Here is a 20,298-nt window from a genome sequence, read left to right on the forward strand (position 1 = left end):
AGATTAGATACGTCGCGTTGCGAGTGGTTTTCAGACGAGGGTTGGATAATTATCTTTCTTTCGTAATCTTCTGTCCTGATTCTGGTCTAATCTATCCCTTGATCGACACCCTTCCGCCATCCCGAGCCAACAACACAACACAACACAACGACACGTAAACACACGCCCTTGACTCCTCCAGCTGTAGCCTGGCCTATCCCCAATCGCCCTCGCTCTTGAAAAAACGGAAATAAAACACCCCTATCAGCAAGTATCCAAACCTAGATATACCCCAATCCCCTCAATCCCGCTCACCAAACCCCAAAAAAACACACACATCCATCGAAACGAACCCCCCGAGAAAAGGAGCATCCTGAGCCCCCCATAAAGACAATCCATAACACCAACTCCCCGAAACAAAACAAAACAAAAAAGTAAAGCCGTCGCAGCCCAAACCCCCCTTGTCGCCTACCATTACCCCTCCCGAAACACCAAACGCAAACAAAGTAGTACTAATACAGTAGTCCCCGATCAAGAAAAACCACCCACACACACAAAAAAAACAGCAAAAGGGACAGGAGGATCACATAATCCCCGTCTTAACCTTCCTCCTCATCGACCCCCCAGTCACAACTCCCAACGCACTAAGCGTATCCTCCGACGGCCCCGACGGTCCCGAGAGAGACTTCGATCTCGTAGTCGGGGGCATCGGTTCCGGGTCATCCGACGTCGACCCCGCCGCCTCCCTCGACTCCGCCACGCTATTCTTCAAGCTCTGCCTCAGTTTCTCATCGAAGATACTGACCAGCCTCTCGCTATACTGATCTAACAATCCCGCCAGGGCCGCCTCGCTGATCTTCCTAGTCTTGAGACTCTTCTCCAAGACAGCTTGGGCGGTTAATCGGAGCTCCTGGTCTAGTTCCTTCAGCCCATCCTCCTTAATCGCCTCGGAGCTAGTCAGTTTCTTTCGATACGCGCGCAGCGTACGGCAGACTTGCTCAGTAGCCATATTCACGCTGCCAAATTCATTATAACTCGCCGGCCCAGCACTCTTATTGCGCCCCCTCAAATCAACAAGCGACGCCTTGCGCGCCCCCAAATTACTCCGTCCCTTCGGCGAAGGAGGCGGCGACCGGGAGCGATTCCGCGGTGACGACCGGCGCGAACCGCTCGCGTCGTCGGAGGAGGCGAAGCTGTAGGGGCTTGGCATGGCGGGGATGGGCGGCATGGAGAGCTTGGGGGAGTTGGCGTTCATGGAGTATTTTGAAGTTTTGCGGCGGAGGAGGCGGGGAGGAGAAGAGCGGCCGCTGGGGGTGGTTGCTGTGGAGGGGCGGGAGAATTCGGCGAGTTCGGCTTTGGAGAGGACGCGGCGGAGGGGGGGCATGTTGGAGGTGAGTTCCTTTGGGGGCGAGGAGTCGTCGGGGGTGAGCGTTGGTTCGGGGGATATGATTTCTGGGGTTCGTGTGGTGAGATCCCAAATCATAATGGTAGAGTCGGACCCCGTGGAGATGAGTGTGGTCTGCTCTGGAGTCTCCAGCAAGGCAACGTCTGTGACGGAGCTTGTGTGACCAAACCCACGGTCCAAGAATGAGCCAGTACAGCCATCATATATCCTGACGGATTTATCGGTTCCAGAAACGCCAGCTAAAATAAGAGGCCGTCCCGGCATCGGCTTCCCCATCTTCAAAGAATCCATAACGACGGCGTCATTTCCGTCAGTGTCGGCAGCCTTGAACGTAGAAAGCATCTTTCCTGTCGCAATGTCGTATGTAGCAACCGTGCGGTCCATCATCGAAACAATCACTGAAGTAACGGAGGGGTCATTATCAGTTGTTGTCATCGACACTGGCGTCGCTTTCAGTGTGATGACTCTGATAGGGATCGCCGCGATGACCTGCTGGTCACCGACTTCCTTCGTGACAATCTGCCGTATTTGGATCGTACGATCAGAACTGCTCGAGATAATCTTATCCCCGTCGTCGCAGAAGCAAACACTCGTCACGCTCCCAGTGTGCTCATCCATGGTCTGCAGCAAGACCCAGGTATCCTCCATTTTCTTGAAAAGTTGAACTGTGCGGTCCCTACCAGAGGTCGCAAGCAGTGTCATCGTCTTTCCTTCATATATCGCAATGTCCTCGACATCCGAGTTGTGCGCCTTCGCTACGAACGAACAGGTATGTTTGGGGCCGTCTAGAATCCGAATAACGCCGTACTTATCACCTGCCACAAAGAAGCTTCCGCCATCTGAGGCTCGTACAACCAGACATTGGTTGACGACTTCCTCATCGCCACCAAGCCCCTGCTCCAGATCAACTTGGAATGATCCTTTGCACTGGCCCTCTAGATCCCAAAATATAACATTTCCTGCAGAGTCCCATGACAAAAAGTCTGCGCTGAGACTGTTTGGGCTCAGCAGCCTCACACCCATAACCGACCCTCGGTGGGCTGTAAGGGGGGTCACATGCCCAGACTCTTCCGAGCCATCTTTCATGATCTTGATGGCATGGCGTGAATCGACAGTAACCACATGTCCGTTTATAATAGACATGGCGCAAAGATTGCCGTTTGGAGTCTCGGCAGTACTGTTGAAGTCCTCCTCAAATGGCGACGACGGTGGGGTAGTCGGCGTTAGGAGTTCGTCAAAAGTCATAATCTTAGTCGCGCCCAGGCGGCCACCAATCCGTATTAGCTTGCGCGATGCATCTACAGACACGCATGTCACAGCAAAACCGGCATGAGCTACCTTGAGTAACTGGTTCTGGTCGTTGTTGTCGTCGACCAGGGCAATATGGCCCTTTTCCGAGCACACGACAGCTTTCGTTTCAGAAATGCTGGCAGCGCAGCTGAACGTCGCGTCGATCAAACCCCCAAGCAGGCAATTTCTGCCGCTGAGAGTTCTAGTAACGGTTGCTGGAGTGGACGCTGTGCCATCTAGATTGAACCTCTGTTTCAGAGGTGATGAACTCGTGTTGTCCTCAACTCTCCAGATCTTCACATGGCGCGTGCCGACACTGTCAAGTTAGCATTGGAAAGAGGCGGAGGAGAATGGGGCGCATACGTTATTAGACTGTTTCCCATCCACATCATACTTTTAATGGTGCTAGTGCACTTATTGCTCGCGTGCAGCCTGGCGGCGCCAGTGCTCGATATGCGCCACATGTAAAGAAAGCCGTCATTTGGAGAACCCAAAGTGGCTAGGTAGCGTCCATCAGGACTAAAAGAAACGGCCGTGACGCCGAATGTATGCTCGTTCAATATGACGAGCGGGGCATCTGATGACTCTTGGAGGTTGAATATCAGCACCCTAGGTGTATAGCCCGTCTCGCCCACGGCGAGAAACCGCCCGTCCCTGCTTATAGACAGACATGTCGCGGCCTTGATCCTCTCCCTGCTTGTCCAGGTTTTCGAGAGGGGCGAATCGCTCCAGACTGCGCGGGAGGTGGTTGGCGTCGAAGGGGAGAATCCAATGGCAGATTCTCGTAGAGATGCGCCCGTTCTATTTCGTGAATCGTTCGCGGTGTTTATGGGGGTTGATGGAGTCGTCGCAGCTCCGGGTATCACGGGTACGGCGGTCGGATGCGCTCTGAAGAATCGCTGTGAGTATTGCGAATCTTCCGCTAGCTGGACGACGACGACCGCAGCGCCCGCGACATATGCGAAAATGTTGCCATTTGGCAGGCTATCGAATCCGGTTGGGGAGCTGACGGTTGTCCCGATGATCCTCTTCAACGAGAGACCAGCTTCGTACAGAGGTCGGCATTTGTTTGGGGAACGCGGAGTTCGTGGATATGGGTATGGCGAGTTGTTTGGCGTCAGCTTAATCCCTAGGCCGCTGTTGGCGGCAATCGTCCGTGGATTCGAGGGTGTAAACAACATATTTCAGCCATGTGCTGTCGCTCAGTCCAATGGGCGTTTGTTCAGCGATGGTTGTAGTTGAGAGAGAAAGATGCCTTGCTGCGCATTCTTGGGGTATTGTTTGTAGGAAACGAGTCGCTGGGGGTCGTGAATTCTGTAGTCGACAAAAAGGCGGGTGTTTATCACAACAAGGGAGGCGGAGGTGAATCAAGGTGAAATTTAACAGGGTATAACGCGCGCTGATGTTTATAAACGAGAGACAAGAAATCAGAAGCGACGAAGGAAGAAGGAGAGGAAGAAGGGAAAATCTGAGGATTCGAATGGATTGAATTGTTGAAGGAATGGAAGTAATGAGAGTGTATTTTTTGAGGATATGAAGATATTCTCCCCTTCTTTCTTCGCCGTCGACATGGGGGTCAGGGTCAAGGGGAGCTCTGGGGATGGGCGGGAGCTTCCTCCTTGCCCTAAAGGTCCAAGCTTGCCGGATTGGGAAGACGCGGGCGCGTTTTGGGATTTTGGCGACGGGGGTGTGTTGTTAGGAGAGTTGATGCCTGAGGTATCACTTTTCTGAAATATCACCACTCTTACGGCTTCTTACTGGTAGCTGCAACTGAACGCAGAGGCGATCTATCACATCCTGATTATGTAAGCTGCACATTTACTCTTCCTTTCTTCTGCCCCTTGTGAGACAGCGCTGGGCTGGGGATTTGCTGGAGACAAGCTGGGGATAGGCAGAAGCACCAGCCACCAGGCAGTCCCGACAGGCCCCCACGCGCTGGAACAGCCTAAACAGCCTGAACACCCAAAAAGCCAAACAAAATTACAACGCGTACGCACGGAGGTAGGTAGTCTGGATTAAAGTGGTTCCATCCCGGCAATTGTGGTGGTTGGGTTAGGATAGGTGTGCGAGTAACACTTACGATAGCTGATAGCTGATAGCAGATAGTAGAGTAAATAGTAAATAGTAAATAGTCCCCATAGCAGAGTTCCATACCACAGTTCAGTGCAAAGTAACTCGTACGCCAAAACACTGCCAGTAGATACTTCCTTACCTGTAGTGCAGTGGTTGGGAGTCACCAAAGAGTGCTATTAGTAAATTCCCCTCTATGAAACTACAAAAATTGGAACTTTGTGTGTGGAATTAAAAATGGAGCTTGGCAGAAAATGGAGTAGTACGTCGGAGTTGAACATCCAGAGTCAGAGCGGCTTCAGTCCGTTGAGGGTAAAATGGAAAAATACATATAGATTCCCCCATCCCCAGACTTCACCAACAACCCCCTCTGCTTACTTCATATTGCCTCAATTGATCAAATCCCAAGATCAGCTCCCCTTCCTACCCCATCAAGTTACATGTCAGCGCTGCCACGAAGCCTGGCACACGCCGGCGTCCGTCCCCCGTCCCTCTCCGTTAACAGCCGACATCGTTCCACAGCTGCGGCATTCGGACCCCGACGCTTCCCCGCCAAAATGTCCCCCTCCACCGACCCCTCATTACGTCTGTCCATGATTTCGGCGCAGATAAAACAATCCTCCCCCGCTCTGAACTCGAGAGACCTTCATACCACTTCAACGCGATCAATCGACACTGCAACTACTACTACTACAAACAATACAGCAACAATGTCTCGTCCTACGCTCCTCATTCCTGGTCCCATCGAGTTCGATGATGCCGTTCTCCAGGCTATGAGCCACTACAGGTATGACGTCCCTCGAAGCTATCATGTGCTGAACCCCCTCACCTTCAAACCCAATGCTAACCCCACACCCTTCAGCGAGAGCCACACAGCCCCCGGCTTCATCTCAGTCTTCGGCGACACCCTGACCCAACTGCGCCAACTCTTCCAAACCACCTCACCCGCCTCGCAACCCCTCGTCGTCTCCGGCTCCGGTACCCTAGGCTGGGACCTCGTCGCCGCCAACCTCTCCGAAGCCGGCGATAACGCGCTGGTCCTGCACACCGGTTACTTCGCCAACTCCTTCGCTGACTGCCTCGAGACCTACGGCGCGAATGTTACGCAGCTTAAGGCGCCAATTGGAAGCCGCCCCCAGATTCCGGAGATCGAGAAGGCGCTGAAGGAGAAGAAGTACAAGCTTGTCACAGTTACCCACGTTGATACATCGACTGGTGTCCTGAGCGACCTTAAGGAGCTGTCGGAGCTCATCCAGCGTGTTTCCCCTGAGACCCTCCTCGTCGTCGATGGTGTCTGCAGTGTTGGCTCCGAAGAAGTCCTCTTCGACGAGTGGAAGCTCGATGTCGTCCTCACCGGCTCGCAGAAGGGTCTTGGTTGCCCCGCTGGCCTGTCTATTAGCATGTACTCCGGCCGCGCCATCGAGGTCTTCAAGGCCCGCAAGTCCCCTCCTGCATCCTACTTCGCCTCGCTCAAGAACTGGATCCCTAGTAAGCTTTCCCATCCCCCCCTCCGCCCCCCCAACTTCTCATACCATACCCGATCGGACACTAACAGACCACAGTCATGCAAAACTACGAAGCCAAAAAGCCATCCTACTTCGCCACCCCCGCCCCCCAACTAATCCACGCCCTCCACACCTCTCTAACCCAAATCCTCTCCAAGCCCCTCTCCGAGCGCTTCGCCAACCAAAAAGCCGCCTCCGCGCGCGTCAAGGCCGCCGTCGCCTCCTTGGGGCTAAAGCAAATCGCATCCAACCCCGCCGACCAGGCGAATGGAATGACCACCATCTACCTTCCCGAGGGCGTTGCGGTGCCTACTATCCTGCCGGTGTTGGCGAAGAGGGGGGTTATTTTCGCGGGGGGGTTGCATAAGGAGATTGCGACGAAGTATATTAGGGTTGGGCACATGGGGGTGAGTGTGCATGATGCGGGGAGGGGGGATGTGGAGAAGGCGATTAGGGTTTTGGGGGAGGCGTTGGAGGAGGTGGGGTATAAGAAGGCTTAGAGGGGGGGATGGGGTAGATAGGGGAGGAGTTTGTATAAATCAAATTTATTGTAATTATGCTCCGGTTTGATAGGTGATATGAATAGTGGTTTACTATATCTACCATCCTCGTGATGCCAAATTCGTCATGCTCCCAATATATCCATGACGTGGATTCAAAACACTAATTCCTCGTTACGGCTTGAAGATGAAATATCAAGTCTCCACCCTCAACGCTCCAAACGTCAACACGACCGACGCTACTGCTGCTGCTGATCCTACTGCCGCCAACACCATACTGAGTAGCATCCTTATCATTATCCTCACGTCGCTGGGGCAGCAGCGCTTTTCGTCAAGCAGACGCCCCTTGTCGTCGCGCTTCTGCTGTCACCGCTTGCATTCTTGTCACCGCACCTCTCTCGTCGTCAGCACACCGCAAACCTAGCATCACGACAAAATGACACCACCCCCGCCAATGACCCCAGACCTCAGTAGTCTGGTGCGGACAGCCGGCGCAGTTGGGAGTAGATATACTGCGACTTTTACAGCCACGTTTTGAAGGTTGTGTGTTGCATGAGCTCTTATGCCTGGGTAGATATACATGACAGTAAGTTTCTTTCCGATTTCCGACGCTGGTCTGGTGGGGAAAAGGGGGGGAGGGGGGCCGTTGGCTTTGTTGGCGTTGTTGGGAGGCGCTTGTTGGGGGAAAGATGTATGGGGGGCCGTGGATCACTGTGTGAAGTATGTGTCTGTTTCTTGTGTCTTGTCGATGGATAAAGGTTATATATGATCTGGCTAATTGCTTTAGCTTCTTTGGCTGTGAGGCTCCCTCGTCTGTGTTCCTCTAAGTTGTGCTTGATTTCACCTCATCCTTTCCGAATCTCTATTTCTACAAAATACATTTAATTTGCTGCCAGGGAAGCTATATAAAACATCTTCTTTCGTCGTCAATGAATTTATAGAATATCGAACCTCTTGGATCCTTGAAGGGGGGCTGCGAGATCGCGGATAAATCTTGAAAAGAGTTGAAAAGAGATGTGGAAAATGAACAGTAGCTATTTATCAGAAGGTAAGAGGGATGGTTGCTTTACGTTCTGATATACGTTGTGATATCTCCCAGGCTTGACACGCTGTAATTAAGTTTACCCAGAAATTTCCACATCGATAACCACGATGGGCAAGTTGTGATGGAAGGATGATGGCTGCAGTATATTACACGGCAATAGTAGTATATGGTGAGAGGAGTATTTCGAGGCGGTAGTATGCGGTGACATGAATACGTTGACAACAGTATATGATGACAAGAATGCTCACAGGGCGACACAGAAACCCCTATCCTTCTCACTTTCATAACCTCACGCACACCACCCCCTAGATCGCTTACTCCTTTATAATCGCCCCTTAAGCCGCCCCCCCTATAAAACCACCCCCTAGCCCCCTCCAGATCGCTAAACCCTATATAAGGACCATTAAGCGCCCACCCCCCATGAACCACAACAGACGCCTGCCTTCATAGTCAAGCGGTAAGGTATAGATCCCACACACTCTCTGTAGGAGGAGGGTGTTTCAATTACCTAGACCTCGGGTTCGAGCCCCGTTCAGCTAGGAGCCTTTCTGGTGATGCCCTACACGTCATTCAGCTGTTCCATGTACTTTGTGCGTGGCTTAGTACAGTATGATTATATGATGTTTCTTGTTCTTTGAATTGAAGATTCATCATTAGTACTGTGCCTTTCATTTTTGCCTTTTTTGTCTTTTTTTGGCCCTTTAGATCCAGCCTTACCAAGCTCGATTTAGATGTAGGGTTTAAGTTCACACTCGATTTGATGACTGTTCTGAGTATGCGGTGGTGTTTACCTCCTCCATTTCTCCTCGTGCAGCTGGTGATCTGGAATATATGGGTGTATCTCGGTCATGTGCGCTGCTCAAACCTTGGGATCTTGGTGCTGTCCCGTACAAGCGCATAGATTCGGGCTAATTTGGTACTGGCTGAAGAGGAGAAGGGGAGGTATTTTGAGAGGAGTTTTATACTGTATGATAACCTTCAGGGGTGCTCTGAGGGGTGTGAGTTGGTGGGAGCTTGAGGGATATCACGGGGATTTGAGGGTATTGTTGTAATTGTTGAAAGCAGTTTTTAGCCCGAGTTGCAGCCCATATCGGGTATCAATTGAACCACTATGCATAAGAAGATTAAAGTTAGTCAAGTAGAAGCACAACACCGAATACAACCGTGAGGCAAATGCGAAACGCTCATGTGGCCAAACAACAGTTGTAGCAAAGTTAGGCGCGAGGAAAACTAGATTGAGATTGAAATATCTAGCATTAATGGAAACCACTTGATATATCATTGTGGATTAATATCCTCGGATCAATTTCCTCGTGGTCCCCACGTCATGTATATCTTCTTCATCGGTATCCCCATGATACTCATTAAGATCATCGCTGCCAGGCTTATCCTCGCTCTCATCGCTCTTATAATTCTCATCATCATCCTCATCATTCTCAAAAGCGCTGGTTTTTTTGCTCCTGTCACCATACTTTTGATATCCCTCGTCGCCATCGCTATCTTCATGATCCTCATAGTCGCTGTGGGGTCCGCGAAAGTCGTCTTCCAGGTCGAAATCGTCCACTTTTCTCTCATAATCTTCACCATCATCCCCATCGTCCTCACTAACGCTGATCTTCTTGTTTCTTCGATACATCTTGTAGCCATCGCCATCGTCAGAAGCATTATCGTCGCTGTCGCCAAAGGTAAAGTCGCTATGCACACTGCGATCGCCCTCAGTGAACTCAGAATCTTCATCATTACTCCCATCATTCTCATCATCCTTGGTATCGCTCATTGTTTCGCTCTTGTCACCATCTTCGTCCTCACTTTTATCATCCTCGGCGATTGATGTTTTGTCGACTTCTCCGTTATCCTTATCACTCATACTAACGGAGGCTCCGTCACTTTCCCGGTCATTCCTCTCCACAGGTTTCATCTCACTTTCCCCATCAGGAACTTTCGTCCGTCTTTGAAGCTACCTAGACTGTCAGTAAGCCCCAGCACCAACTCATCAAAGGACACCATCCACCACGTACCTTCTTATCAATTGACCCCTTAATCTCCCTCTTCTCCAACGGCTCAAACAACTCCGCCATGCTCGTCTTCAGCTCCACAATCGGGTCATTGAGCCTCTCCAGTACCTCCTGCAAGACCTCATCCGACTCCATCTTCAAATCCACCAGCTCCCCTTTGAGCGCGTCTTGGAGGTCTTTGATATCAGACATTTTGGTGGCAAACACAGCAGCCCTTTCCCGCACTCTGCGGTTTTTTGCATAGGTTTGTTCGAGTGAGGCGACTTTGGCCTTGGCGGAGAGGATCATACGCTCTTCTTCAGCTTCGGAGTCGATATCCGGCTCCTCGGCTGCTGTCTTGATTTGAGAGGTCATTGGGGAAGTGCCGGAGGGTGAGGCTGGCTCGATTGGTGGCGCTGTATCGGAGGGTGTGGGCGGTTCAATGGTGACATTTCCGTCGGTTTGAGATACCGGCAAGGGACCGACGTCGGGTGAAGCTGTGCCTGAGGTTATGGTGGGCTGATTGATGGTATTTTGATTGGGTTGAGTGGTCGTCAATGGGACGTCTTCGGACGAGTTGGAGTATAAGTCTATGCTGATGTATTAGTATTTATCTTGGTTCAGAAGGGAGGCGGGAAGTCACCGTCTTCCTCTGGGTCTGGCGCGATGTAGCTGGGCCGAGTAAGTCGGGGTCGAAGGTTTCGACGAGGACGGTCTGTCTCTGGTGAGGGGGAGCGTCTGCGTCGAGTAGAGCGGGTTATGGTAACATCTTCGTCCTGATAGATTTCCTGATAGATTTCTCGCAGGATCTCACATTCGGCATCTGTGAGAGGAGTTGCAGGGTCGATTGAATCCATCTTGAAGTGAGGTTTGCTATGTCTGTGACGGTGATAGATGGCAAGTTCGGTGTGTGGGAGTAAGCAGCAAGATCGGACTTGTGAAGTTGACTTATGAATGTGCGAGAGGAAAGTTAGGGTGAGAGAGATGTGATGAACGTGTACTTGTGAGAAAATGTATAGGTGGGCGAGCTCTTGGAGTAACTAAACTTCAACCCTGATGATATAACTTGGTTTGATGTTGATGTTGCAAGGAAGCATGAGAAGAGTCAAGATCCAAAACAGAGTGAACCTCAGAAGGGAGAGAAGGTAGGAAGGTAAGAAAATAAAAAGGCGAAATGAAGTCAAGAAGGCAAGAAGGGAAGAGTGCAAGAAAATAAGAAGGTGGCGAATAGGTATAAGGTTTACGAAGGAAGATCCAAAACGTCACAAATTGAAGACAGAGATTCGGGTAACGATGCAACTTGTCTCTTATATTTACCACTTCGCGCGACTCAATTAATGCTGATATCACCATGATTTCGCCTCAACAGACCCCAAACGCCCGCTAAATTCAATCCACAGCATCTCCAATCTCACCCCAATTCACCTCCCCCTCAAATCCGGATCAACCTCCGTCCCCAGATCATTCTCTTCCATAAACACCCTATTCCTCAGGGCATCAGGCATATACTCCTGCCTCACCCTCCCATCCTTATAATTCGGGTTATACTTATACTCCGCCCCATATCCCAACTCCTTCATCAGCTTCGTCGGTGCATTCCTGAGGTGCACAGGGATAGGAAGGCTAGCTACCCCGGGCTCCCCAAGCGCCGCGTAGGCGTTATTCAGACTACGGTATGAGCGCGTTGATTTGGGAGCGAGTGAGAGCGCTACGGTGCAATGGCCTAACGCGATTCGGCATTCGGGCATACCGATCTTCTCGACTGCTGTATAGGTGGCGGTTGCTAGGGAGAGCATGCTGTTGTCGGCTAGGCCGACGTCTTCGGATGCTACGACGACTAGCCGACGGGCGATGAAGAGAGGGTCTTCACCCGATTGCAGCATGCGTGCGAGATAGTACAGTGCTGCCGTTGGGTCGGACCCACGGATCGACTTATGCAGTGCTGAGATCGTGTCGTAATGCTGGTCACCGGCACGGTCGTAGACGAGGGTCTTGGTGAGAGCAGTTTTGATATCTTCCTTGGTCGTGTCTGGCCTGTTGGATATGGAGACAGAGAGCTCGAGCAGGTTCAGGGCTGTACGAGCGTCGCCATCCGAGAATGCCGCTAGGTAGGCAATCAGTTCCGAGTCCACTAATTCAGAAGGTTTTGTATCCAAAACACCTTCAGTAGTAAGAGCTCGTTCCAATATCAACCGTATATGCTCATCAGTAAGCTTCTGCAACGTAAACGTCCGACACCGTGACAACAGCGCATTCTGGACTTTGAACGAGGGGTTCTCGGTCGTGGCCCCTATCAGCGTGATCTGGCCCGATTCAACGGGGCCCAGGAACACATCCTGCTGAGACTTTGAGAAGCGGTGGATCTCATCGCAGAATATGATTGTTTTGCGGCCAGTGAGACCGAGCTCGCCCCGCGCTTCGGCAAAGATCTTCTTGCACTCCCCAACCCCCGAACTCGTACTGTTGATCTCGACGAAGCGGCTCCCAACCATAGAGGCAATGCAGCGAGCGATGGTGGTCTTGCCCGTTCCTGCCCCGCCCCAGAGGATCATCGATGGCACGCGGTCTTGCTCGATGAGGTTTCGAAGGATTCCTTTGGGTCCAACTAATTCCTGGCCGCATACATCGTCGAGGGTTCGAGGTCGCATCCGCTCTGCGAGAGGTGCTGCCTTGTGAAAGGCATTGACCTTTGGCTTCTTTGCTGTCGGCGGCTGTTCATTTTCTATGGGATCTTGCCGAACTGCAGGCGTTTCCTCCTCGAAAGACCGTTTTTTCTGAGACGACAATGGCGTACTCTGCACATCATTTATCGAAGATTTTGAGTCTCCATTTGTGCCGGACTTCGGGGTACTAATCGGAAGGCTTCGTTTGGGCCCAGGTGTCTGGAAGAAGTTCGAGAGGCCATTTCCAGCCTGTTGGGTTGATGGCGGGGTACTATCGATATGGGTTTCGCAATTGGAATCGATGTGAGAATTGATATCCTTTGGCTTAACAGGCTTATCACATATCGGGCAAGCAACCATTGTGAATTTTATATAATATAAATCCCAAACTACTCGTCGCTCTTCGTGCCTCCCTTAGTCGCGGTCTGGTCTTGGAGACGCGTTTTGGCGGTGTGTAGCGGCAAAATAGTTAATTAGCGGAATATACATAACCCGACGGTAGTGGCCTGGAAATAGGGGTAAGGGGCAACTCTACGGACGGAACCAGGCAAGAGAGACAGGGGCAACATGCAATATTGGTTTAACGGTAACTTTGGTATCAAGAGAAGACTACTATATTGACTATAAAAGCTATATATGAGGACCTTGCTTCTGAAAATGTGAGGAGGGAGGCTTAGAGAGCGTTCAGAATAGCAGTGTAAGCTGCCTTAGGCTGGAAGTTCGCGTCAAAGAGAAGCGGGTTGCTGCTTGCTCTCCAAGAGTCTGGGTCACGCACACCCCAAACGGTCACACCGACACACTTGGCCTCGTTGAGGCAACCATTTACGACGTTGACGTAATCAGTAGCCGCTGCACCTACAATGTCCAGCTCAGTGACAGCAACCTCGGAGACACCAGAAGCAGCGAGGACCTTGATGGCGGCTGCCAAACCAGCGCCACCACCAGCCTGGAGATGACCCTGAGTTCCGATGCCGTCAATTGGGACACCGGCAGCGATCCACTTCTTGACGTGAGCTACCATGCCGGTGGTGACCTTGGCATAAGTAGCAGTGTCCAAGTTGTAGTCGTTGATGTACAGCTTGGCGTTGGGGTCGGCAGCGCGTGCAGCCTTGAAGGCAATGCTGACGAAATCCTCCCCGAGGACCCTAGAGAATACAGAGTCGCGCATGGAGCCGTCCTCGTTAAAGATCTCATTGACGACATCCCATTGAAGGATCTTTCCCTTGTAGCGAGTCACGATGGTGGTGACGTGGTTTTGGATGACGCTCGTCATTGTCGCCTTGTCCGTAATCGCACTCACCCATGATGGGAGCTGGCTGTGCCAGACTGAGAATGTTAGTCAAGACCACACAACGGCCAGTTTCGACAGAACTCACCCAGGGTGTGACCACGGATCAGCTTTCCGTTGGTCTGGGCCCAGTTCACCAAGTAATCGGCTCCAGTCCAGCCAAAGTTGCCTCGCGATGCTGCATACTGTCAGCTTTAATCAAGAGCCATGGTTCGGTTGACTCACGTTCAATGGAATCCCACTTCATGCTGTTCTCCGGGGTGACTTGACCAAAGTCTGCCTGGATGATCGGAGCGCTTCCGCTGGTCAATCTGCCCTGGTCTGTGGCAGTGCCGATGTACTTCTTGCCGTGTGCCTTGAATCTTACATCGATGCTGCCGCTGGTGGAGCCGCCCCCTGTGTTGCCAGGGTTTGAGGCGGTCGTGGTCGGGGTGGTTCCAGGGTTGCTCGAGACTGGCGGAGCAGTACCTGGGAGGCACTGGGAGTACCCTAGAAAGATTAGAGTGGTTAAATTGGTTGAACGTCTAACGTACAGGCGCTATTATCATTAGTTTCTGCGATTCAACTGACTACACATATAGACTTACTTGGAGAAGGTGCAAACGGAGCCTGACACGCAGGTTGTAGGACCAGTCCAGCCACTTCCACCACCTGTATCTATCAGTTCAGCCCACATGTTCAAGACTTCAATACTCACATTGGCCCCAGACAGCGCTTTGCGCCATGGCAAGTGGCTGAATGGCGGCCGCAAGAGCGACCAAGGCTTTCATGCTCAGCATCTTGAAGTATCTACAGTGAAAATATTTACAAGAGAATGCTAAAGCTGGGGAAGGGGAATGGAGAGGTAGACCTTACATATATATTTATACCAAGCCTTATATATTAACTTCTATATCCGGGTGTTATTAGCCGCATCGCGACGGCGAGTCGGTATCACTGCCGAGCCAAGCCGGATGTGCAGGCCGCATCGCTGATTGTTTCAGGCTGATCTCCCGCTGACAACTTGCCTGCAAACCAGACCAGATCAAGAAGTTGCTCGGGGCGGCATGTAGAGTGCACCATCGCAGTGCAGCCATGGCGTCAAGTTGGGCGGTCCATTCTCACCGTAATCGTTCCTGACGATGAGGGAAGAGGGCAAAGCGGGCGTGGCTGAGGCTTATTAAGCATATGACTAGAAGACGAGAACGAAAGGTTGAGGCTATCGCCATGCCATAATATGATCTCTCCTCGTCCCATAAATGCCGACAACCACAACTCAGGAACGCGCACGCACCGCTCCGGTAACGTGGAAATAAGTCTTGGCAACCACTTTTGCCTGAGCGCTACCCCACGTTTTCGACCTTAATATGCGGGAGAAGTCGAATAGAAGCGGCAGGGAAATAACGTTATTACCCAAATCATCGATGGGTTGCCCGCGTTGCATAATGCTTATAGTGGTAGGTGGATGCACTTCTCCCCGCATCACGCGCATTGTATCGTCTTTGACACCCTGTCAATGGATTTTCCGTCCAGACACTTCCCTTGCTGCCACCAAGGAGTAAACAAGATCCCCACCCACTGACGATTTGTTCTCCATCTGTCCTGCCACGTTCCTTGTCTCAAGATGCGATCGAATGTGACGGTAACGGGCCAAAGGCCAAGGTTCACGATCATCGACACCTCACACCACCACACTTCCCCTCAAAACCCGAACTCATCCGAAGCTGTAGAGTATAAATGCAGATATGAACCGTGGTGTAATCTAGAAGTGGCTGTTGCACATTTGGCTATATAATCCTTGGCACCTATCCAGAAGAGGGGTCGATTTGCGACCAATCGCAACCCAAGGAAATACGCTGGAACGTCTTCGCCTGCAATTATATTGCCCTTTAGATTAAATCAGCTCAAAAACAATCAATTTATTTGTGGAGTGTATGACCTGTGATGGAAAAGACAGAGAACAACCGATGGTTGACCCGAAAGGCGCCAAAAATATCGTGTTTCCGGAAACCCAGAGCTGGAAATCGGAGTAATCCCTGGTCCCCATCCCCATATCTCCCGATCTTCCAGGTCTGTCCCAGAACGCTTCTCCGGGGTGCAAATCTGAGCCAAGAAGTGTGGATAAGAGTATATGACCATAAATTGATGGCGCTTGAAGTCGATTCGGTGGACAAACTTCATGTTATCCACCAGGCTCCCCACGGCTGAGCACTCAAGTTCAGTACCAAACAAACATCAAGAACACGATATATCAATATCAAGCACAATTACAAAACCCAATCCATTCGCGCGTTCTATCCTACAGTACAGTAATATTACAGTATTCCACCCCTCCCTCCCAAGTCCCCAACTCCGAACCTCCCCACCCCACCCCTCATCCTCCTCTCCAGCTCGCCGTAACGGGTCCTCGGGCGAGGACTTTGGTGTCAGGGCCGCCGCCAGGCTCTTTCACCGCAGTTCCCACATCACCAATCGAGCTCGAGCTTCGGCATGGAAGCGGCAACTGCGTGCCGACTTCCACGCCGACGAGCCTCGAAGGTGACCCCACCTATCGTCACCGTCTCGACCTCGAGGTGAATGACAACTGGCTGTTGGCGGCAACCAGTTGCTTCGTGGCCCTCGAGGCCGGACCGTGACAAGGATGTCAGGGCCGAGGGTGGTACGCCGGCTCCCGTGAGCTCGGCGACCAAGTGAGAGTGGGCCGTGGAGGGAGCAGCCATGGTCAGTATGCCTCGTGCATACTCACCTCCACGATCCTGCTGGAGAGCAGGATCCTCCACAATTGATGTCAACTCCAGCTCGCGCTGGAGTGACGCGCGGGAGGTGACAGATGGTGGGGGCTTGGTATTGCCATGTCCCGCCGACTCATCTTCACGACTTGGAGCTGGGCCAGTTCCAGGCTCCAAGTCCTCCGCGATTGACGTCGCGACGCCAGTTTCCGTCTGTGTTCCAATGGAACACGATATGAACCCAGTGTCAGTCTGGGTCCCAACTGACACGCGAGACTCGACACTGGGTTTAACGGGCTTTGCGTCGCGACGGCTCTTCTTCTTCGAAGCCGCCGCTGATGGCTCCGATGGCCGAGATACAGGGACCCACTCCTGTTGCTCAGGAAGAGGCGCGACCCATTTGCCGCGCCTCGGCTTGACATTCTCCTGAGCAACAGGAGACGAAAGTTGCGCCAAATGAGAAGGGCCGGCAGAGATCGGGTTTGCATTGTTCAAAGAAGGCTCCACCGAGCGAGGTAAGTTCGGAGACGCGTCGGCGAGGGGTGTGGCTTCATCATCCTCGTTGGAAGCAGGTCCGGAAGTCTGGCCTGTCGGGTGGTGTAGTTTCAGATGAACGCCAGCAACATTCCCGTCATTGGTCGCACTATCCGATGTAGTCTCTGAGACTTTCTCCAATGCTCGAGGTGGATTCAAAGACAGGTTGGTAGTCTCTGGAAGTGGTCCAGAGTCTGATGGGTTGGCCGAAGTCATTGAGATTCCAAGTGCTGATGCGCGGGATAAGGTTCGCATCCGAATAAAGTCAATGCTCTGACGCCTCTCCTCACGCCTCTCCTCCTTTATGCTGGCTCGACGGGCTCTCACTTCTTCAAGGCTCGGTTGTGGTGGTTGCGCTCTCAACTCTTCAATAACCCGAGCTCTATCCTCGTTGGTGGACTGGGACCCATGGGTTGATGCAATATGAGCTCCAGTGTGATTTGGACTGGAACTGGCGGCAGCAACGACCTGAGGAATTACTTGGACCTCCACTGGAGCGGCAGCTTGAAGGGTCACTGCATCTTTGACTGGGGCTTGGGAAGATGCTGTGCCTCCAGTTGGGGCATCAGTTTGAGAAGATGCTGTATGTCTAGCTGGGGCAACAGCTTGAGATTCTGATTTCTTGGCGATGCTTGTGCCTGTTGTAACAATAGTCGTCGATGAAATTGCTTCATTTCTGACAAGGGCTGAGACTGAATCTGAGACTTCTGGGATTGTTTGGCCCTGAGTCAGCTGTCCAGCTTGGTCCTCGGATTGGGCAGTGGATTGAGAAGATTCCTGGCCATGGCTTGACGTGGATACACGAAGGTTTGTCTGGCGTTGGTTTGCAATAATACCTTTTCCGTCCTTGATCGGTTCAGGGGTTCTGGCTTCAGTTTTGTTTGTAGGTGCCTCTTCCAGAAGATGAGTGACGTCGGGAGTCTCATCTATGGTAGGCTCGAGGTCATTGTCTTCAGTAAATGCCTCCAAAGTTTCCTCGACCTTTGTGGTCTCAACTGCTATCCATTTAGTTAGAGCTACCCTCTATATCGATAGTTTTGGGATATTGGACTCACAATTAATCTCCGTAATCTCAGCTTGAATGGTGGCAGCACTGCTGGCTTCACCGGCCTGTTCCACTCCACCAATCTTGCGCTTCGTCCTACGGCGCTTATTCTTGCCTGTTTTCCCTTTTGGTCGCTTTTGGATGGCCATGACTGGTTCAAGCCTTGAAAAGCCCCGACTCGACATCGGAATGACCTCCAAACCATAATATAGTTTCGAAATGTTGTTGAAATTCGGAAAGCCTGGATTTGTTCCTTCCATGTTCACAATACAGTCCTGGGTATCATTGTTCAGACATGTCTGGATCAAGAATCGACGGTTGTCTTTCATAAACTGATGGAGGTCATCGTGAGTTGGAGAGATGATTGGTGCCTCGTCATCAGTATTGGTCTTGCAGCAAAGTGTGTCGATTGAGTCATGCTCGATCTGAAGCGGCTCTGGGTCTTTAGTGGAGATTCCGGTAATGGTCTCGTTATGGGCCTTCATTCTATTGTAAAGAAAGTCCGTGCTCCATACAGTTTGGCCAAATGTAGTGCCAATGTAGATATAGGGAATGGTGGAGTTTGAAGACAGGAGGCGGTGGCTTGCAGAAAGACTTGAATTCTCATAACCCTATGATTATTAGTGAATAGGTTTCGTGTCTTCGGACAGCTATAACCTACCTCAACCCAAATCCTGAGATCGATAAATCCCTCTGGCTCCCCCAACTTTTTCTCCAGTCTGATAGCTTGGTAGCCAGTTTGCTGCCAGAAAACTTCTGGTATGATGCAAGTAGTAAAGTTGTGGCCAATGTTGGCATCATACACTGTGTTTGCGTAGGAAGTCATAGTATCTACTGTGACTGGTGATACTGGTGCGATTCCTACAACGTGATTCCAAAGGAATGCCAAGAAGTTATTGTCAAGGTTCCCGGCAGCTGTTTTGTTTCTGTTGACAATCTGTTGTGAGAGGGCAATCCAGGCCCTGTTCAGGACACTGGCAGGTATGGCAAAGCCACTCGTATTAGTGATGTTCACAAAGGCTGGGATGTTCAGCTTTTCCTCTTCTGGTGCCTTGCCACCACCTCCTTTGCTGCTAATAGTTGACATTGTTAGCATAATTGTAGAACAAGGTTGAGAAATAACTGTGAAGCAATTTGACAGAAATAAAGTCAAGAAAGCAGTGGAGTGGTATGTTGTTGGTGATGTTTGGGGCGTGGTGCCACCGAGGGATGATCTGGTCAAAAATGGCGATAGTGCAGTAGTGAGGTCAATCTGATTGATAGATGTTCGGGATATCCATGTGCCAGTAAAGGTTGTATGAGGAAGTGTGGAAGGTGTAGGGGCAATCGGTAGATCGTAGGTCAGACGAGGCACTCTGCTCGAGTTTCCGGTGAAGGTGTAGGGGCAGTTCGCTTGGGTCACACGTCCAACTGTAGAAGCAACCGAAAGATTGCAGGTGAGAAGGACTGTCTGCTCTGGTTGCTAGGGAAGCTATTGCTCTTCTGGCGAATGAGAACGGGGGTGACCCCGGTCAAGACTCCCGCCAAACTGGCGGAGGCCACCGAGCCAGCGGGGATAGTGCTTTTAAATCGAATAGAGAACAAAATAAAACTATGAACTTACTTCTTTGCTTTCAAGTTCGAAGATAGGAAACGTTAGGAAACGTTGGCGTAGAAACGGTGCCGTTAGAAATTTTGGAAAAGGGTGAAGTTATACAAATCGAAGTAAACTTAACTATTATATCAGGGGCAATGTGCGGCATGAATACGCGAAACTATTAGCGTATCCTACACTACGTACGGTAAATATGATACTCCGATGCCGAGTTTATATTGTTTCCCTTAAAGCGGCCCATGACAAAGCGAGGTTTGGTTTGGCTCATTAGTGAAATCCATGACAAGGCTTCTCGGCCTCGCTGGTATAAACCTGGCATCACATCTTGAACATTAGAAGGAAGTAAATAAATATATGCTTCCTCTTCCCTCGACTTTTATATCAAAGCCAGCCTTATGGTGTTACGGCCAGATAATGTGTAATGAAGAAAGGTATGGAGCATCCCTACCAGATGGGCTCGTTTGGGTATCAAATATGACAAAAGTGAATAGGAAATTACTGTACATTTAGCATATATAACTTAACTGTAATACATATTAACTGAAATTATGGCATCAAAAACATTACAGGTGCAGTTGGTGAAGTGCCTCGATTGCATGGTGATAATATGTCGTTGGAGGTTGTTGGGATGCTTTGACGCGCGCTTCAACTACAAGCGCGCTTGTTGCTTTGGGTTAG

At 51.1% G+C, this 20,298-nt stretch overlaps 6 protein-coding genes across 6 annotated transcripts; 1 reads left to right on the forward strand and 5 right to left on the reverse strand.

The window, feature by feature from the left end:
• Positions 1–37: 37 nt before the first annotated feature.
• VE01_06330 (uncharacterized protein) lies at positions 38–4,238 on the reverse strand. Its single transcript, XM_018275782.2, has 2 exons — positions 3,038–4,238; positions 38–2,990 (listed from the first exon to the last, which is right to left on the reverse strand). The coding sequence occupies exons 1-2, from the start codon at positions 3,853–3,855 to the stop codon at positions 563–565; spliced, it is 3,246 nt and encodes a 1,081-aa protein (XP_018128592.1). The 5' UTR covers positions 3,856–4,238; the 3' UTR covers positions 38–562.
• An 818-nt stretch (positions 4,239–5,056) lies between these two features.
• On the forward strand, positions 5,057–6,749 carry VE01_06331 (uncharacterized protein; the record flags this gene model as incomplete). The annotated part of the gene is made up of 3 exons (XM_059463788.1): positions 5,057–5,531; positions 5,607–6,232; positions 6,307–6,749. Exons 1-3 carry the CDS (start codon positions 5,185–5,187, stop codon positions 6,747–6,749), a joined length of 1,416 nt encoding a protein of 471 aa, XP_059319539.1. The 5' UTR covers positions 5,057–5,184.
• Positions 6,750–9,082: 2,333 nt separating this feature from the next.
• VE01_06332 (uncharacterized protein) lies at positions 9,083–10,645 on the reverse strand (the record flags this gene model as incomplete). Its single annotated transcript, XM_018275784.1, has 3 exons — positions 9,083–9,751; positions 9,813–10,378; positions 10,432–10,645. The coding sequence occupies 3 exons, from the start codon at positions 10,643–10,645 to the stop codon at positions 9,083–9,085; spliced, it is 1,449 nt and encodes a 482-aa protein (XP_018128594.1).
• A 436-nt stretch (positions 10,646–11,081) lies between these two features.
• VE01_06333 (uncharacterized protein) lies at positions 11,082–13,025 on the reverse strand. The gene has a single exon (XM_018275785.2). The coding sequence runs from the start codon at positions 12,809–12,811 to the stop codon at positions 11,210–11,212; it is 1,602 nt and encodes a 533-aa protein (XP_018128593.1). The 5' UTR covers positions 12,812–13,025; the 3' UTR covers positions 11,082–11,209.
• A 66-nt stretch (positions 13,026–13,091) lies between these two features.
• Positions 13,092–15,470, reverse strand: XYL6 (Endo-1,4-beta-xylanase 6). Its single transcript, XM_059463789.1, has 6 exons — positions 14,437–15,470; positions 14,327–14,390; positions 14,273–14,277; positions 13,965–14,228; positions 13,828–13,917; positions 13,092–13,777 (listed from the first exon to the last, which is right to left on the reverse strand). Exons 1-6 carry the CDS (start codon positions 14,516–14,518, stop codon positions 13,125–13,127), a joined length of 1,158 nt encoding a protein of 385 aa, XP_059319538.1. The 5' UTR covers positions 14,519–15,470; the 3' UTR covers positions 13,092–13,124.
• Positions 15,471–16,088: 618 nt separating this feature from the next.
• Positions 16,089–19,696, reverse strand: VE01_06335 (uncharacterized protein). Its single transcript, XM_018275787.2, has 4 exons — positions 19,630–19,696; positions 18,688–19,099; positions 18,037–18,637; positions 16,089–17,979 (listed from the first exon to the last, which is right to left on the reverse strand). Exons 2-4 carry the CDS (start codon positions 18,850–18,852, stop codon positions 16,184–16,186), a joined length of 2,562 nt encoding a protein of 853 aa, XP_018128587.2. The 5' UTR covers positions 18,853–19,099; positions 19,630–19,696; the 3' UTR covers positions 16,089–16,183.
• Positions 19,697–20,298: the final 602 nt, after the last annotated feature.

The sequence above is a fragment of the Pseudogymnoascus verrucosus genome (genome assembly GCF_001662655.1).
Source record: "Pseudogymnoascus verrucosus strain UAMH 10579 unplaced genomic scaffold scaffold_35, whole genome shotgun sequence".
Lineage (NCBI taxonomy): Eukaryota > Fungi > Ascomycota > Leotiomycetes > Thelebolales > Thelebolaceae > Pseudogymnoascus > Pseudogymnoascus verrucosus.

Excerpts from the sequence above, each read along its gene's own strand:
- VE01_06333 (XM_018275785.2), bottom strand. The coding sequence starts at position 12,811 with ATGGTTGCTTGCCCGATATGTGATAAGCCTGTTAAGCCAAAGGATATC.
- XYL6 (XM_059463789.1), bottom strand. The coding sequence starts at position 14,518 with ATGCTGAGCATGAAAGCCTTGGTCGCTCTTGCGGCCGCCATTCAGCCA. Across the intron at positions 13,918-13,964 it reads GAAGTGGGATTCCATTGAAC|CATCGCGAGGCAACTTTGGC; the intron begins GTGAGTCAACCG and ends GACAGTATGCAG. Across the intron at positions 13,778-13,827 it reads GATCCGTGGTCACACCCTGG|TCTGGCACAGCCAGCTCCCA; the intron begins GTGAGTTCTGTC and ends TAACATTCTCAG.
- VE01_06330 (XM_018275782.2), bottom strand. The coding sequence starts at position 3,855 with ATGTTGTTTACACCCTCGAATCCACGGACGATTGCCGCCAACAGCGGC. Across the intron at positions 2,991-3,037 it reads ATGGGAAACAGTCTAATAAC|TGTCGGCACGCGCCATGTGA; the intron begins GTATGCGCCCCA and ends CTAACTTGACAG.
- VE01_06335 (XM_018275787.2), bottom strand. The coding sequence starts at position 18,852 with ATGACTTCCTACGCAAACACAGTGTATGATGCCAACATTGGCCACAAC. Across the intron at positions 18,638-18,687 it reads ATCTCAGGATTTGGGTTGAG|GGTTATGAGAATTCAAGTCT; the intron begins GTAGGTTATAGC and ends TAATAATCATAG. Across the intron at positions 17,980-18,036 it reads TGAGATTACGGAGATTAATT|CAGTTGAGACCACAAAGGTC; the intron begins GTGAGTCCAATA and ends CTAAATGGATAG.